General features: G+C 34.6%; 1 protein-coding gene across 1 annotated transcript in view; it reads right to left on the bottom strand.

The window, feature by feature from the left end:
* PLXDC2 (plexin domain containing 2) overlaps positions 1-18,945 on the bottom strand; it is a 470,362-nt gene that overhangs the window by 134,313 nt on the left and 317,104 nt on the right. Inside the window, exons 5-6 of the mRNA XM_003806690.6 lie at positions 5,868-5,990; positions 1,430-1,548 (exon numbers count right to left, since the gene is read on the bottom strand). Coding sequence (XP_003806738.2) covers positions 1,430-1,548; positions 5,868-5,990 — 242 coding nt within the window. The remainder of the gene's footprint in view (positions 1-1,429; positions 1,549-5,867; positions 5,991-18,945) is intronic.

Below are 18,945 nucleotides of genomic sequence, written 5' to 3'. Positions count from 1 at the left end.
TACCCAGGAGGCAGAGGTTGTGGTGAGGCAAGATCTGGCCATTGCACTCCAGACTGGGCAACAAGAGTGAAACTCCAACTCAAAAAAAAAAAAAAAAAAAGAAAAGAAAAGAAAAAGAAAGAAAAATAACTATTGAATCCAAGGCTTAGTACCTGGGCGAGAAAATAATCTGTACAACAAAACCTCCAGGACATGTGTTTCCCTATATAAGACACCTACACATGTACTCCTGAACCTGAAATAAAAATTAAAAAAAAACCACCATACACTTGGACAAAGAAACATAGAGTAAGACATAGTCTATAATTATAACCTGTTTATACAATTGCCCCCAAGTAAATGAAAAATTTCATTAAAAAAGTTTTTAAAGGAATAGAAATATCTGACATGGTTACAGAATTTTTAAAAGTTGGCCTATTTAATTGTAATTAAATTATGCCGCACTTTATGGAATAGATGGATTTCAGAAGATTTGACCAAAGGGCATTCTTTCTTTATCCTCAACATCCCTTTTATAATCTAGGATTCAATTCTCAAGGAAAAAGTAATCCCTCAGTTGAACATAAGATATCGAGTCTGTAATATTATAAATACCCATTAACCTATGGGTTAATAATGCTCATTAGTAATTCTCACTGTTCAGGTTTCTCTCATAATTAGAGACTATCTAAAACATTACATTTGTAGTTCCTGGAACTTTATTTTTATATTCTTAGTCCAACAGGCCTTACTTACTTTGTCAGAAGAGTTGGAAATCAAACACACAGTTATTCTAGTCTAAGTATTCTGTAAATTTAAGGCTACAATTTAGTAAATTTTCATTCTTTACTTTGTCAGTTTGTTAAAATGAAACAAATCTAAGTTTAAATTTCCTTGTTTTTTCTGTCGCTTAGGTCTCTAATTAATCTTTCCTATCTGGTTTCAACAAACATTAGCCAAAGCTCAGCCGTCCTAGAACTCTCTCAGTACTGGGTCCTTGAGCCACATAAGTTTTCGTGTCTATAAATGCTTTTGAAATTAGAACCAAAATATAACAAAGAAATCAACCAGGTGAAAAAAAAAACTAACTAAAGGAAATACGTAAATATAAACATTTAGATTTAGATGAGAAATCCCTCCAAATTGAATTTTTTTCTTAGAGACATTTCACTCTAATTACTCGATAATTAGTCAATATAATTACTCAATAATTTTATGAAATTGATGAGTCCTGATGCCAACAATATCAGAATACAAAACAAAAGAGCTAACAATCAATGCACCCAGAAAATTAAAACTAATCAAAACATTTTTTATTAAGCAAAGGAAACCAAGAGGCAAGAAAATGATTTAGGATCATGGCTGTAAAATGTCCCTTTCTTGACACTTGGAGGAAAGGCAGCAGTCAAGAACAAGGGGAAGGGAAAGAAATTATCAACGCATCACTTACTTCTTTGTATCCGAAGATGATTCGTCCATCCATGAGCAGGGTTGCCTGGAATGTGAAGCTTCCCAGGTTATAATTATCCTGGAGATGTACATGGTCCCACTGGACCACAAGTGCTGTGCCTATACACCCATTGAAAAAAGAAGAAATGCAATGAGAAAAACATACCAATCAATTCTGGTGGGAGTTTTCACAAAAATGTTTTTGCATCTGGCCTTCAAATCTGGTAGTTGTACTATTTCAATTTTATGTGGTTAATCAAATTCTGTTATTGAAATAGCATTTGGGATTTTTTTTAAAGGATTGAGTATTCTCTAAATATTTAGTAAAATAGAACCTCATACTAAGGTCAATAATTGAGCTAATGCAGTGTGGGGGAATTTTGCCTTAGGAATTTTATTAATGTTAATAGATACTGTCTGCTTAAATTTCCATAAGCCACTTTCAAAATGCAGCCCAAGTGGATTGAATGAACTTCAAATACATTTGACAAATGCTGAGAGAGAAACACATCTAAAAAGTTAGGACCACATACAAAAGACCTGAAAATGTCTTTTCCATACTTAGAATTATACTTTTCCACATTGAAGGAGTTCCTTTAACACTAATGGGAATTTTCTCCTTGAGTTCACAATGCTTGTATTTCTGTCTTTGTTGTGTTTCTTCCAGGAAGCTGTAAGAAGCTCAAAGGGCCCCGGGCTAAGATTTTTGAAGTCCCCTTGAAGCACCCTGGGATGAAACTTCAGTGCTGTATATTATATTCTGAATCACTCTGTCAGTGTTTACCATAAATGATTGGGCATGAAATAAAAACTGAAACATAGTTTAATAGTCACCAGTGAGAATTCAAATTTTTGTTTTAACTGACATTGTGTACTCTCTTTTTTTAAAAAAAAAGAAAAGAAATGAGCTGCTAAGACTTTTTCTTCACTCTAAATATTAGATTTTTCTGTTTGGTTAGAAAAACAGTTGCCCAAAAAAGTTGTGCTGAAAATGAAAATCATAGAACTAAAAGAGCAAATCTTATCTCCAAGTAATAAATATCTGATATATTTAAAAATTACAATTGCATGGAAGAATTAATTTTCAGTAACTATTTGGTGCTATTAGTAATATCTCTTGAGCTGGTTGACAATTTTAAATAGACACATTATTTCAAATATTTTGAACACCCAATTGTAAGTCCTGAAAGGGTGTTGAAGTAAAGAAATGTATTTCTTTTGAGGCAAAACTTTAAAAGTAAAAAAGAAAAAAAAAGTGTTTTAACTTGACCTTGGTGCTTTTAGCCATTATCACTGCTGTGAGTGAAGACCACTCAGGTCTCTTCCTTCCACGGGCATCTCCGTGTCTATATTGTCCTGAGGGAGGGAGGGAGGGAGGGAGGGAGGAAGGAAGGGAGGGAGGGAGGAAGGAAGGGAAAAGAAAAGAAAAGAAAGAAAGAAAGAAACGAAGCAAGGAAGCAAGGAAGAAAGAAAGGAGGGAGGGAGGAAGGAAGGAGAAAAGAAAAGAAAGAAGGAAGAGAAAAGAAAAGAAGAGAAAACAAAAAAATAGAGCAAAAGAAGACAGTAGCCATGAAACCTCCCATGATTTTATAAGTATAGGAATTTTCTGATTGTGAAATGCCTCCTAACTTCTTTTTCCTTCACACATGTCTACAACCCTCAAGCTCTAGTCTATTCCTTATTTTCTAGTTTCTATCGCTCTCTGGTGATGCAGTGAAAACAATGAACCAGAGGGCAGAAGATTTAGACTTGCATCTTGTCTCTATAAAACTTTCCTTGTGAACTTGGACACAATTAATCTGCATGAACCCGTTTCCTTTCCTATAACATGGGGAGTATAGTTTTTGCCTTCAAGCGATTCCTGCATTAAATACAAGAAAATACAGTTACCCTTGATTATTTATGAAAATAAGAGGGCTATATAAATTAAAGTTTTTAATGCCAATTCTGAGGAAGGGATTCCTAATATTTTGTTAGTAGCAGGTTGTTAAAAAGCACACTGTTGGCCGGGTGCGGTGGCTCACACCTGTAATCCCAGCACTTTGGGAGGCCAAGGCAGGCGGATCACAAGGTCAGGAGATCCAGACCATCCTGGCTAACATGGTGAAACCCCATCTCTACTAAAAAAAATATTAAAAAAGTAGCCGGGCGTGGTGGCGGGCGCCTGTAGTCCCAGCTACTCGGGAGGTTGAGGCAGGAGAATGGCATGAACCCGGGAAGCGGAGCTTGTAGTGCGCAGAGATCATGCCATTGCAGTCCAGCCTGGGCGACAGAGTGAGACTCCGTCTCAAAACACAAAAAACAAAAAAAAGTGTACTGTTTGCACATGCTAAGTTTTATATTATGTAGTAGCATAGCTCTCTCAACATTTGCTGATTTAAATTTTCTAACCTGCTGCTGTCTTCTCCAGAGAAGTTTGCTTTCCTAAATTGTTGAGTTTCCAATCTTTAAGTATCCTGTCAATGATTCTAACCAAACTTGAAAATATTTCAGCAAGTTGTTGTGGTATTAAAAGGGCTTCGTGAAGAGTCTTACAGTGTTTAAAAGTGTTTCATTCATTTAATAAAACGTAAGTTTTCATTATCATATTGTTTGAACTCAATATTCCTCAATATTCGATTCCTATGGAATAAGTCATTACACAGAAGATATTTCAGTGGGTAAAAAATACATGCATTCTTGAGTATTAATACTTTTACAATTCTCAGACATAAAACTCACTTTACATATGTAATTATTTTTATTCATTCATTGAATAATTATTTAGGACCTACAGCCTAAACAATAAAGTGTCTATGCAGGGTACTGGAGATAAAATGATTTCTTACAGCCACAGTCCTTGTTTTTAAAGAACTTAAGAGTTCAGTTGGAGTAGTATACATCAATTTTTAAAAATCATTCAAATACAAGTAAAATTCAAATATTAAGAGCTACCTAGGAACAAGGTATATGAGAATATATGAAGAGAGACTTATTTAATATGCTTTATGATTTTGATAGCAACAGTATAAAAACTTGGTCATTAGAATCATGTGCCCATGAGTAAATGACCCTAACATCACCTAGTGAATGTCGGAGTTTGGAAAATAGTCAATGTTCACTAAATCATTTATTATTTCTGTAGGATAGATTCCCAAGGCAATTTTGCATGGCAATCATAGAATAAGTTTCAGATAAGTTTCTGGCTGCAGTTTTGCCTCAAGAATAGTGTACTTACAGTCCACTTGCACATCCTTGGGTGTTAGCACCTCATGAGTTTTTAAAAAATGAAAGAGAAGAGAATATAATAGTTCTTAAAATAACAGAGATGAATCATTATTGCGGCTAACACTTAGAGTTACCTAATATTGGATCATACCTTGGTGTTACTCAAGATGTTCAACGTGTATTTCCTAAGGTGAATGTCTAACTATGTTTAGTTTCCTCGTTGTGCTATTTTGACCTGTAAAATGGCTTTCGTCATACTGGTCAGGAGATGGCTCTTAGCAAAGTGATCATATTTCTCCAAGGCTACAGCTACCATCAAGTCTATTCCAACCATAAGCAAATTTCTTCCTTGATCATCAGAAATAAGATAAAAGTAGAAATAACTCTGTTCACCCCAAATGCTTGTATTATTTGCAGGCATAAAATTGTCTTTTAAACAAATAAATATCATTTTTGAATGATAAATACACAGAAAATTCTATATTTAATCATTGCAATATAAACTCTTTGTTACCTATAATTTATTTTCTCTACCAAAGTTACAGCTTTCAATAAGATGTTGAGATGAAAATTCATTTATGTCTCCAAGACCTCGAATTTCTCGCTTGGATTTTGGCACCACTTAATGATATATTATAGTTTTTTTCTCTATTTTATATGTCCCAAAAAGTAATAGCAGGGATACATTCCTCTTGGTATATTTGATAAATCTTGACAGGCTCTCACTCATTTTCTAAAGTCAAGAAAACTTTATTTTCTTCAGTTGAACTACCCACAGCTAACTACTTTATACTTTTAAAAATATGTGTTCATCTTATTCATACATACAAGTCATAAGTTTTGGAAATTTAATGTCAATATATTATGCCAATTGCCTCAACTGGAAGATCAGAACTAACAAAATTATTCTTATTTCCATTTTTTTCTGATGGGAAAATTGGAAAACTGACTTATTGAAATAGCATCAAATAAATGCGTTTGCTTTGTCTGAGGTCTTGTCTACAGCAACTCAGTTTTACTGTGTATAGTAGATGTTAATAAATGCGTTGAATGAATGAATGCCATTTGTGTACTTTATAAATCTTAGTAGTATAATATTTGTCCTCTCAGACCATTTGCATCAAGCAGTTTACACACCAAAAAATAAACAGTTTACAAAAACATTAACATGAATCTGATGCTTGAGGTTTAAAAATATACATGCAGCAAAAAATAGGCTACTCAACACATACCATTATCAAAATATCTGACAGTTGAATTTCTGGATACACTGGGATCGAAATTTGCCATTAAAGGTGCTATGTACTGTGTGGCTGTTAGCATTCGATGTACGACTTCTCCAGTGTATATGAAACCTAGAATTAGAAAAATAGGAAACATATTCAGAAAAAGAAGCCTATATAAAATTATGATTAAAATACTTCCAACTCAATTACAGTCATATTATGAAAATAAAATGTCATGGTAGCTGGAAAAAAAGGAACATATTTAATATCTTAGTATCTAATTAACAATACTTGGTCTGGATTAAGTAACAAATTCTTGTATAATTTGGTAGAACCTTGCAAATCCAAAATCTATAACATATACAATTTTAATTGGGGGGAAAGTGACCATTATCTGGATGAGATTATTAGGCTAAAAATGCTAATACAGTATTATAAGTAATTCAAATATTCAATTTGCTATTATTAATCCCTTGTTATTTTAACAATAGCTTACCACACAAGTCCTTTTAATTAGTGAATTCATTTTCATGATATTTATATAAGTTACCATCTCAGCATAGGAATTTTAGAAACGACATCTGGTAAAATGCAGAAAATGTTTTGATTCTTTTTTTTTTCTTGAAAGTTGAAAGGGGGTAAACACCCATGGTGACGTTTTCAAATTGTTGGTTTGCTCAAGCCTCTATATTATCAGCACACTATCAAGAAGATAAAGTCTATATGTTTGCAGGTAAGGTGGTAAAACATTGACAATGCACAAATGCCTCTCTATTTAGAGATTTAATCAATGCCAGTCTATTCTAGCAGTTGGATAATGAGAGGGAATTTATTATGGAGAACTTTGGCTTTGAATTAACTTTCAATAGCTCCTATGTTACATGTCTAACCCACTTTCAATTATTCACACTAGGTTTATTTACTTTGTGGATTATCCATGACAAATTGTTAATCCTGTGCTGGCTTCTTGCTTTCAAGGTCTTTAGCTGCCTGAAAGGAGAGTCAGCCCAGGGATTGCTAACTAATATTAATATTAATCTAAGAAATACACAATTGAGATTACATATGCAAATGCACACACACAAATAAAATGCAAGGCAAATTATCTGTGACAATGCAATTGTAATGTTTGGGCAGTCATCAGTTAATTAGATACCCGACACTAATATAAATCATTTTTCTACTTTCACAGGAATTAATAAGATAATAATATTTAAAGCTCAAAAAATGTTAAACTTTGATCACTCATTTTATGGTCTGAATAAATATTTCATTGGCAGATTGCGGTCTTCATTGTTTCAAATTCAAAATTGTGATGTCTAGGTAAGTTATTGCAGAATTAAACCTGTAGTTATTTACTTAGAAATTAATTTCTCTCTTTTTGGCAATACCTTCTTTCCTTTGACTACCTTTTAACTTTTCATCAAAAGCATAATTGAACTCTAGCTATTCATCTAAAAAAATTTTTAACTGGAAAAATCTTCAATGTGTAATTTTATCATCATGACTTTTTGTTTCTTATGTGACTCCTTGCTTCTTATTTGCCAAGCACTATCTTTCAAAATAAATACCTGATGCTTTAAGCAGAATTTTGTACATTTGTAATTTCACATAGCTCGTGTATTAAACATATTATGGTGATATGGTCATTGCTTTTATTATATTTCCTTCTAGATTTTCAGAGTCATACTCCTAATATTCAAAGTGCAATATTACATCCTTAACATTATAAATATGAAGAGTAACTGTTTTCCAGGGTCTCTATTTTTTCTCCTATCCTCTCCAGCATGCATTTATAATTTATCATTAGAATGAATACAAAAATTCTATAGATACCATCTCTTAAGAGAAATGTTTGAATTAGACTCTGAAAGTGTTATTTCAGAGAAAATAGCTCCAAGTAGGTTATTTTTCTTCTTTATATTCTCCAAGTACAAATAGAAGAAACTGCTTAACTTGGAGGATGGAGGGCAGTTATTCAAGGAAGGAAGATAATTTTAAATAAATACAAAATCCATTCTCCAAGCCAACTTTGTAAGAAGAACAGCAGCAATCCCTAGAAATACACTGTTGCAAAATGTAAGAGCATTGATGATTTCAGACACTTCAAACTTACTGTTAGTATTTAAGTAAATAAGATATATATACTTTCCCCTCAATGTTTCTACATAGATTTGCCAAGAAACTGCTCCCACTCTCAATAACCCAATTTTTAAATCACAGAAACCATTAACTGTTATTTCTTTAGATCAGGAAAATGTTTCCCAAATCTACAATTTATCAAATGTCAAACGTGAAATTTCAAATTGTTTCCAAAGAACTAAGTAGAAATACAGAAGAATTTGTTAACATGTAAAAGCCATAGATATGGTTTTTAATTTTATTACTAGAATATTAAAATAAGTTATGTTACTATGAGTATTATGGTTGCTACAACCAAAATGAACAAGAAACTGCTACCACAATTATTAGCATGTCTGGCACTACTATTACTACTACCACTATTAGTACCACCACCACAAAGACTTAATATGAAAAAAAAATAAAAACTCCAAGAAGGAAAAAAACCCTACTACTCTGCAAAATGAGTTTAATTTTACTAATTCAGGGAATATTGTTTGTTTTTCTTGGCCATATTGAAAGTTACTTATATCAATATCTCACGTCAGTTTCTAATGACCAAGAAATAAAATTCTTGACTTCTTGGTGAAGCCCATCTAATGATAGGCTTTACCTAGTTCTCCTTAATTTTCCAGATTTTAAAAATATTACTTCAGTAGTGGTTAATAATTGAGTGGAGAGAAACCTTACAAGCTTTCAGGGCAATGTAATTAGGTGTTAAATAAGAAAGAGTTATGCAAATTAATGCAACGAAACTCTAAAACTTTAAAGGTACTCATAGATACCAACACCCCATTAGATATTTACTTCTTTTCTTTGGCTGTTCTGGGCATTCCCAGCTAAAGATTAGATGGATGGATAGATAGATAGATAGATAGATAGATAGATAGATAGATAGATAGATAGATATAAATAGATAGATAGATAGACAGACAGACAGATAGATAGATATTTTATATATATATATATGTTATTTTTCTGGTCCTTCATGTTTTGGGGTAATTTAAGCAATATGTTTGTTTGTTTATTTATTTATTTATATTTTTATTTTTTTGAGATGGAGTCTCGCTCTGTCGCCCAGGCTGGAGTGCAGTGGCGCGATCTCTGCTCACTGCAAGATCCGCCTCCCAGGTTCAGCCATTCTCCTGCTTCAGCCTCCCGAGTAGCTGAGACTACAGGCACCCTCCACCACGCCCGGCTAATTTTTTGTATTTTTAGTAGAGAGGGGGTTTCACCGTGTTAGCCAGGATGGTCTGGATCTCCTGACCTCGTGATCTGCCTGCCTCGGCCTCCCAAAGTGCTGGGATTACAGGCGTGAGCCACCACGCCTGGCCGTTTTTATTTTTATTATTATACTTCAAGTTCTGGGATACTTGTGCAGAACGTGCAGGTTTGTTACATAGGTATACACGTGCCATGGTGGTTTGCTGCACCCATCAATGCGTCATCTACATTAGGTACTTCTCCTAATGCCATCCCTCCCGAAGCCCCCCACCCCCTGACAGGCCCCCATGTGTGATGTTCCCCTCCCTGTGTCCATGTGTTCTCATTGCTCAACTCCCACTTATGAATGAGAACATGCAGTGTTTGGTTTTCTGTTCCTGTATTAGTTTGCTGAGAATGATGGTTTCCAGCTTCATCCACATCCCTGCAAAGAACATTAACTCATCCTTTTTTATGGCTGCATAGTATTCCATGGGGTTTATGTGCTACATTTTCTTTATCCAGTCTATCATTGATGGGCATTTGGGTTGGTTCCAAGTCTTTGCTATTGTGAATAGTGCTGCAATAAACATATGTGTGCACGTGTCTTTATAGTAGAATGATTTATAATCCTTCAGGTATATGTTTTAACTATTTTATTTACATGTCTTTGTAGCCATTTGAAGAGCTAATCATACAATGTCTCCTTTGCTTACTATGTGATTCTACTATAAATAGCACTCATCTGCTCATCTGCCTTTGCAGAAAAGTGGTCATTTATGCAGATAATTTGGGACTGAGAAAGACACCTTCATTTAAAAGAATCAAGTAAGAGAAGCAAACATATTTTGTTCTTTGAATCTCAAATAATAGCGAATACATGGTCACTCCCTTTTGCCTTAACAACTAGTAAAACCAGAGTCAAATTCTGAAATCAGTTGTAATCAACAGCTTTGTTCTTGTACCTTGAAAACTTTCCTTGGGCTGCTTTCCATAGGTGGTTTCTAGTCATGTGAATAATCTGTTTTTACATCTGTAAGCCTCATCGAGTCATTTAGGGGATTCTATCATTGTAGATCTTGTCAGGAATAAATCCCATTCAATCACTATAGATTTATTAACCACAACTATGTATTTACTAATCTGAAAAAATATTATTCTGATAATGGTGAAATTAACCAGTATCTATATAGGCCTTCACTAATTATATTATTTTCCTTTTTGTTTTTGTTTCTCTGAGACAGAGTCTTGCTCTGTCACCCAGGCTGGAGTGTAGTGGCACGATTTTGGCTCACTGCAAACTCCGCCTCCCAGACTCAAGCGATCCTCCTCTCTCAGCCTCCTGAGTGGCTGGGATTACAGGTGTGCACCACCATGCCCAGCTAATTTTAGTATTTTTAGTAGAGACATGGTTTCACAATGTTGGCTAGGCTGGTCTTGAACTCCTGGTCTCAAGTGATCCACCCGCCTTGGCCTCCCAAAGTGCTGGCATTACAGGTGTGAGCCACTGCACCCAACCTTCATGTATTTTCTTTGTTGTATTCTTGCACCAACTTTAAAAATAATAATGGTGCAATTAGTATTATTTCCATTTATTAAATGAAGTATTTAATAAGGCTGGGCAATTTGCCTAAAGCCACATGGCTAGTATAGGTCTCATGATTCCAAATGTTACAGACTCTTTACAACATATTTTTGCAGTCATTATGTGTCCAGCCTTACAAAAGGTACATTAGAAGACAGAAAGTTAGGCAGTATTATTTTTACTTCTCTTGAGGTCATTTCTAAGGCAATCACTCTGTAGCAATGCTGACAATCCCCATAAACAAGTTAAAATTGCCACCAGATGACAGTTTTCACAATTATCTGGTAAGTCCTCACTTAACATCTCCAGGTTCTTGGAAACTGCGTCAGTTTCTAAGACTTTAAAGTAAAATAGGTAAGGCAACAATTTCAGCACTGGCTAATTGATATCAGTAAGAATTAAGTTCCTGTGGTATATTTCTGGATACAAAACCTCACCAAACTTCTAAATAAAGTGTTCCAAAAACACTTCTGATATTAAATATTTAAATAAAATTGAGCTCTACATATATTTAAGAAAGGTTAATAAAAACAGATAAGATAATTATTTATCCAGTTATTTTGATTCTGGGTCACAGGTGGACTGAGCCTTTCCTGGCAGCTAAGGGAGTGAGGCAAGTACCAACCCTGGACCAGATGCCATCCCATCCTAGGGCACATTCCCACATACACCCACACTCAATCACATTGAGACCATGTCGACATGCAGTAAATCTGATGTGCACATCTTTGGAATGTGGGAGAAAACTGAAGTACCCAGAAAAAGCCTACACAGACATGGGGAGAACGTGCAAACTCCACACAGACAGTGGCCCTGGCCACGAATCAGTTTTTTTGTGTTTCTTTTCTCATCAACATTGAAGAATGATGTTGAACAGAACAGATTTATTCAAGGATCTGTTATATACTCTACCTCATTGGATTTTATACTTAAACAAGGAGGTTGAGGAAGAAAAGACCTGTTCTGTCTGTGCGAAAATTCCAGCACCAATGTCTTAGAGCAGGGTGGTGGCCACCTCAAATCATGCTACTTTTATTGTAATACCAAAGCCTCTGTTATTTTAATTGGAAGATTTCATAAATAGATTTATATTATATTCCTCTATTGCAATTCATAAAATGAGATGTAAATTGACATAGGAATCACACACGATGCGATAATTCATTTCCTAGTAGAATAAAATGACTTCCTAGTGATGTGACTAAGTTACTTAAACTCTGTATACCTCAGTTACCTAACCTGCTAAATGAAAGTGTAACAGAGTCAATATCATTGGGTTGTTGTGATGGCTGAAAGAGTCAGTACTATAAGACGAATGCTTAAAAGTTTGCAGAAAACCAATGAATCACTTATATTTGTTCAAATTTTTACCCCTTGAGGCCTTTTCTATGAAGTATTTACAAGTTAATCTTGGACTTATGCTAGGAGATTTATATAACTTTAAAATTGTGCTTCAGGCCTAAATGTATGACATGTGTCTATCTGCCTTATTCTTGTTTGAGTTAAGGTACATTATTGATCCTAACTACAGGATAATAGATAACAAAAACCTGAGTGTCCAAAGTTCTTGGTTTGATATATTTCTCCTTACATTCTGATGGAACAAGCACCTTGTAAAAATGTTAACCTCCTATTGGTTGCAAGTGGTTGTTTTGTTTAATCGGAAGTGTCACAGTAATAAAGGATGCACAAAGAAGCTATAATTGCTTGTGAAACACTCCATAAAACTTGAATGTGTAAGGTACTCCATAAAATATTCTACTTCATCATCTTTTAGTTAATATTTTGGACCCAAAAGGAAAGGTTGGAGTTAATGGGTATGCCTGTAGGGCATTGAACATTTGTAGTTAAATGCTGTCTTCAGAGTGCAAATGATAATGGTATATGTCATCTTTGTTATGACGTATGTACTGTTATCTCTACATATTAATCAAATAAATCTGAAATTTATGATCTTTTATCCATAAGGATTTGAAGACCCACCTTCTCATCGTGATCTCTCACTAACTTTATATATATTCCACTTCTTCTATTCATGAAGAATTGAATTATTTAACTGCGGGTTTGCAGTTATTGTCAATAGCTCAGTGTTGGTGGTGGACAAGTTGCTTGAACAACTTGATGAGGTCTCAGAACAATTCAAATTATGTTTTGCACAAGTTCTATTTTGTAAGTCATGATACATTTCATATACTATAAACTACCTTCTTTAATACAAATACTTGTCAGATGTTTTAACAAAACCATGTGTGGCAGCAATTGATAATTTGAAAATTAAAAGTTGTGGTAAGTTATTTGGTAATGTAACCGTCTGTCAGCTGCTACAGCACAATGACAGGTTTTACATAACAGACTTCCTCTGAATAAAATTGGTGCTAGTAGACCACATAGTTCACTATGAGGATATTGGCTCGTATTTGCAAACTAGACGGTTAATAGAAGAAATGAAGGGAAGAGATAGAAGCATTCAGAAATTCATGTGAGTTTACTAATCTCTGGTTCCTAGGAAGAAAACTATAATATTGTCAATCACCAAATACTTTCCCTTTACAATTCCAACCAGCTGTCAAAGTTAAAATATATGAAGGGTTTTTTATATTAAAATATATCCATCAGTTCTCAGGAAGCAAACTATAATATTGTCAATCACCAAAGAGTTACCATATTTATACTTGTAACCAGCTGTCAAGGTAAAATACATCAAATAGATTTTGTATACAAAATTAAAATATATTTACATGTGTTAACATATATCACATGTCATAGACTTCTTAATTTTATTGGCACCATTGGGGATTATAAACCACAACGAAACCATTCCTTGGGGGGAAAAAAGCAACAAGTGACAACTCTGTTATCAGCTGCAAATTATGTTCATAAAATTACCAATATAAAAATTTGCGTTGACCATATACAGAGGCTCTCCCCAGCTCCAGAAAGAACAGGAGCTGAAATGTGTACATGAAGAGGGGAAGATAGACAAAAAACAAATGAACAAACAAAAGCCAAAAATCAAAAACCAAAAAGCCCAAACCTTCTTCCTGAATTTTCACTTTGAACTAACAACGAAATTGTTGATTTCAGTTCTTGTTTCCTCCATCTTGTTCCTCAAAGAAATTCATGTAACATGTTCTTAGTTAATGTTAATTCCTCCTAATGGTCACTGTCAACAGCTCCCCTCCCCACCTCCCTAAATGCTTCTGATTATCTAGGATTTCTAGATATGGGTTCATTCAGAACCATTTCTAGACTGCAGACTATGCATGCCAACCCTTGCAGTTTTATAGTACACAAAGTACCTGGCTTTTCATGGAGACATTGAACTGGCCATCAAGTTTATTTCCTCTATCAAAATAGAACCAAGTAATATTTCAAAAGCCTTAATCGTGCAGGTAGAGTAATGGCAGCAATATGGCAGAATAGGAGTTTCCAGTACTTGTCCACTCTCAGAAAATCAATTTATACAACCATCCATGGACAAAAATACCTTCACAAGAACTAAGAGATCCAGGTGAGAGATTATAGCACCTAAGTGGAGCCCAGAAATAAGAAAAGACAAATTGAAGAAGATAGGTAAGAAAATTTCACATTACCCACATCAAGTCTTCTCCAAGCCTATGCAACCCAGTGCAGAGAAATATACCCTCCAGGTGAGTAAAGTGAGCAGCACCAAGTTTCGCTATAGACCCCAACACTGGCCCATCCCAGTGAACCCCTTCAGGCAGGCTCATAGAGACCTGAGCTCCAGGCTGGCCCATGTGACTCCAGACTCCAGGCCCACCCCAAAACCAGGCCAGCACTTGCAATCCTAGGTTCCAGGCTGGCCCCCATGGCTCCAGGCCCCGGGATGAATGATGTGGCACCCAGTACCAAGTAGTTTGGCCTTCACAGACCTAGGCTTCAAGTAAGCGCCTGTGAACCCTTGTGCCAGGATGATTCCCATAGACCCAAGATGTAGGCCCAAACTCATTGACCCAGGATCCATGCCTGTCATGCAGACCCAGACACTAGGATTGCCCAGTTAATCGAGGCTCCAGGCCTGCATCTGCAGACCCAGGCACCAGGTTAGCTCCTGTGGACCCAGGCAGTAGGCCCACCCAAATGCTTATCTAGCCAGCCTGCCCCAAAACTCCAGAAGTAAGCCTGAACATAGACTTTGTCAGCCACCGGCACAGAATTTCTGGATGGACTGAGTGGTGAAGGACATTCTTTGTCAACATCAGTATATAAAGACTGAAAGAAGTGCCTACTTCTTCAAATGCAGATTACATTACCAATGCAAGGTAACAAGGCTCACAAATAATCAAGGAAACATGATAGCATCAAGATAACCAAATAAAGCACCCATAACAGGCCTCAAAGAATTGGAGATCTATGAACTGCCTGACAAAGAATTGAAAATAATCATCTTGAAGCTGAGTGAGCTACAGGAGAACACAAGTACAAAACTAACTGATATTAGGAAAGCAATACATGAATAAAACAAGAAGTTTAACAAAGAGACAGAAACTATGAAAAAAAGAACCAAACAGAAATTCTGGAACTGAAGAAAAGATTAACTGAACTGAAAAATTCCATAGAGAGGTTCAACAGCAGACTTGTTAAAGCAGGAGAAAGAATCAGCAAGCTTGAAGACAGAGCATTTAAAATTACCTGGTAAGAGGAGCAACAACAAAAGAATTTTTAAAAGAGTAAAGAAAGCCTACAGGAATTATGAGACATCATTAAGTGAACCAATATATTCATTATGGGAGTTCCAGAAGAAGCAGAGAAAGAGAAAAGGCAAAAGCTTATTATGCATAAACAATAACAGAAAGCTTCCCAAATCTGGAGAGAGAAATGAACGTTCAGATCCATGAAGCCCAAAGAATCCCAAGTAGTTTAGACATAAAGAGATCATCACAAAAACAAGTTATTAACAAATTCTCTGAAGTCAAAGACATAGTGAGAAATTTGAGAGCAGCAAGACAAAAATCTACTCATGACATGAAAGGGAAGGTCTGTAAGGCTATCAGGGTGTTTCTCAGCAGGAAGCTTATAGGGCAAAAGAGAGACAAATAATAAATTCAAAGTGTTGAAAGTAAACCAGCAATGACCAAGAATACTATAACTAGCCAAATTGACTTTTACAATGAAAAAGAGAGACAGAATTTCCCAGACAAACAAAAGACGAGGGAGTTCATCACCATTAGGACTACCTCACAAGAAATGGTAAAGAGAATCTTTAAGTTGAAATGAAATGATAGAAACTAACAACGTGAAAATATATGAAAGAATTAAACTCACTGTAAAGGTCAGAATGCAATCACACTCAGCTATTCTTATATTCCAATAGTGCTCCACAACTCACTTTTAACTCTAGTATAAAAGTTAAAAGACAAAGGTATTGGAAATATAGCTATAATAATTTATTAATGAATACATAATAAAAAAGATAAAATTGTGAAGTCATCTATAAAAAATATGAGAAGACAAGTTAAAGTGTAGTTTTGTATGTGGAGGAAGTTACATTTTTATCAGTTTAAAACATATGCTATGACTTGAAGATGTCTTATGTAAGCTTAGTGGTAACCACAAAGGAAAAATTGATGGTAGACATAAAGATAAAGAAATTAAAGCAAATCACGACAAAAAATTATCAAATCAAAAAGAAGGCAACACGAGAGGAAGAAAAGAAGAAAACGGCTATAAAATAGAAAACAACAAAACGGCAATAGTAAATCTTTACCTGTAAATAATTACTTTAAATGTATGGATTACATTCTTCAATCAAAAGACATATAGTGGTTGAATGGATTTTTTTTTTAAAGATCAAACTATATGTTCTTTACAAAAGACTTAACCTTAGCTTTAGGGACACTCATATGCTGAAAGTGAAAGGATGGAAAAAGATAGTCCCTGCAAAAATAGTCCAAAAGAGAGCAGGAGTAGCCATAACTATATCAGACAAAAGAGATGTTAAATCAAAAACTGCCACAAGAGACAGTGATGAAGATATCAATTCATCAAAAGGACATAAAATTGTAAATAGTTATGCCCTCAATATTAAGAACATAAATATATAAAGCAAATATTAAGAGAGCTAAAAGGAGAAATAGTTCACCAATACAATAATAGTAGAGGACTTCAATATTGCCACTTTCAGCAGTGGATAGGTCATCCAGACAAAAAAAATCCATAAGTATACAGAAGACATGAACAAGACTGAAGACCAAATGAATTTAACAGAGATATACAGAACGTTTCATCCAACAGCAGCAGAATATACATTCTTTACAAATGCACATGGAATATTTGTTAGGATAGATCCACATGTTAGGTCAAATAAAAGTCTTCACAGATTTAAGAAGATTTAGGTAATACCAAGTATCTTTTCAGACCACGATGAAATGAAATTAGAAATCAATAAGAGGAGGAAAATTGGAAGCATTTGCAAATATGTGAAAATTAAATAACATAGTTCTGAACAACCAATGAGTCAAAGAAGAAATCAATAGTGATCTTAAAAGATATCTTGAGACAAACAAAAATGCAAATAAAATTTTCCAAATTTTATGGGATGCAGCAACAGCAGTCCTAAGGGGTAAGTTTATAGCAATAAATGCCTACATGAAGAAAAAAGAAAGATTTCATAAAAGCAACCTAATATGACACCTCAAGGAACAAGGAAACAAGAACAAACTAAGCTTAAGAAAGGATATAATAAAGAGTTAGCAGAAGGAAGGAAATAAAAAAGATCAGAATATATATGAATGATATAGGGACTAGAAAAAACAATACAAAAGATTAATGAAACTAGAAGTTGGGTTTTTTTTAAAAAATAAACAAAACAGTAACTTTTAGTTAAACTAAGAAAAAATAGAATAATAAAATTATAAGTGGCCAGGTGCAGTGGCTCACGCCTGTAATCCCAGCACTTTGGGAGGCTGAGGCAGGTGGATCACCTGAGGTCAGGAGTTCAAGACCAGCCTGACCAATATGATGAACCCCTGTCTCTATTAAAAATACAAAAATTAGCTGGGCATGGTGGCATGTGCGCATAATTCGAGCTACTTGGGAGGCTGAGACAGGAGAATTGCTCGAACTCAGGAGGCGGAGGTTGCAGTGCACTGAGATTGCACCATTGCACTCCAGCCTGGGCAACAAGAGTGAAACCCTGTCTCAAAAAAGAAAAAAAAATTATAAGTGAAAGAAGAGATTACAATTGATACCATATAAATATAAAATATCAGAAGAAACTACTATAAAAATTATATGCCAACAAATTCGATAACCTAGAAGCAGTGTATAAATTTCTGGAAACATACATATTACCACGTCTGAACAGAACAGTATAGAAACAATAAATAGAATAGAAAATATGGATAAAAGAAACCAGAACAAAAAACAGAATAGAAAATCTGAAAAAACAAATAACAAGTAAAGAGACTTAATCAGTAATCAAAAACCTCCAAACAAAGAGATGCTCAGGACCTCATGGCTTTACTGGGGTAAATTCTACCAAACATTTAAAGGATATTTAACACCAATACTACTCAAAATCTTCCAAAAAATTTGAAGAGAAAGAAACACTTGGAAACTCTTTTCTCATGGCCAGCATTACCTGGATACCAAAGTCAGATGAAAACGTTACAATAAAAGAAAACTACAGGTCAATATCCCTGATGAATGTAGATGCAGAAATCCTTACCAAATAATAGAAAATCTAATTCAACAGCACATTAAAAGGATCACTCCCCATGATCACATAGGTTTTATCCTTGTTTTAACATACACAAATCAATAAATGTGATATACTACATTAATAGAATGAAGATTAAAAATTATATGATCATCTCGATATATGCAAAAAAGCATTCGACAAAATTTAACATCCTTTCATGATAAAAACACTCAACAAATTAGGTATAGATGGAATATAACTTAAAATAATAAAGAATATGTATGACAAGTCCACATATAGTATCACACTCAATGATAAAAAGCTAAAAGCTTCTCGGGATTAGTAACAAGATAAGGATTCTCATTCTTGGCACTTCTATTCAATATAATATTAGAAGTTCTAGCCAGAGCAATTAATCAAGAAAAAAGAAATAAAAGACAAACCAGAAAGGAAGAAATAAAATTTTCTTTGCAGATGACATAATGCTCTATATACAAAACCCTTAAAACTCC

Source organism: Pan paniscus, chromosome 8 (assembly GCF_029289425.2).
Source record: "Pan paniscus chromosome 8, NHGRI_mPanPan1-v2.0_pri, whole genome shotgun sequence".
Taxonomy (NCBI): Eukaryota; Metazoa; Chordata; class Mammalia; order Primates; family Hominidae; genus Pan; species Pan paniscus.
This window is presented reverse-complemented; position numbering and strand designations above follow the sequence as displayed.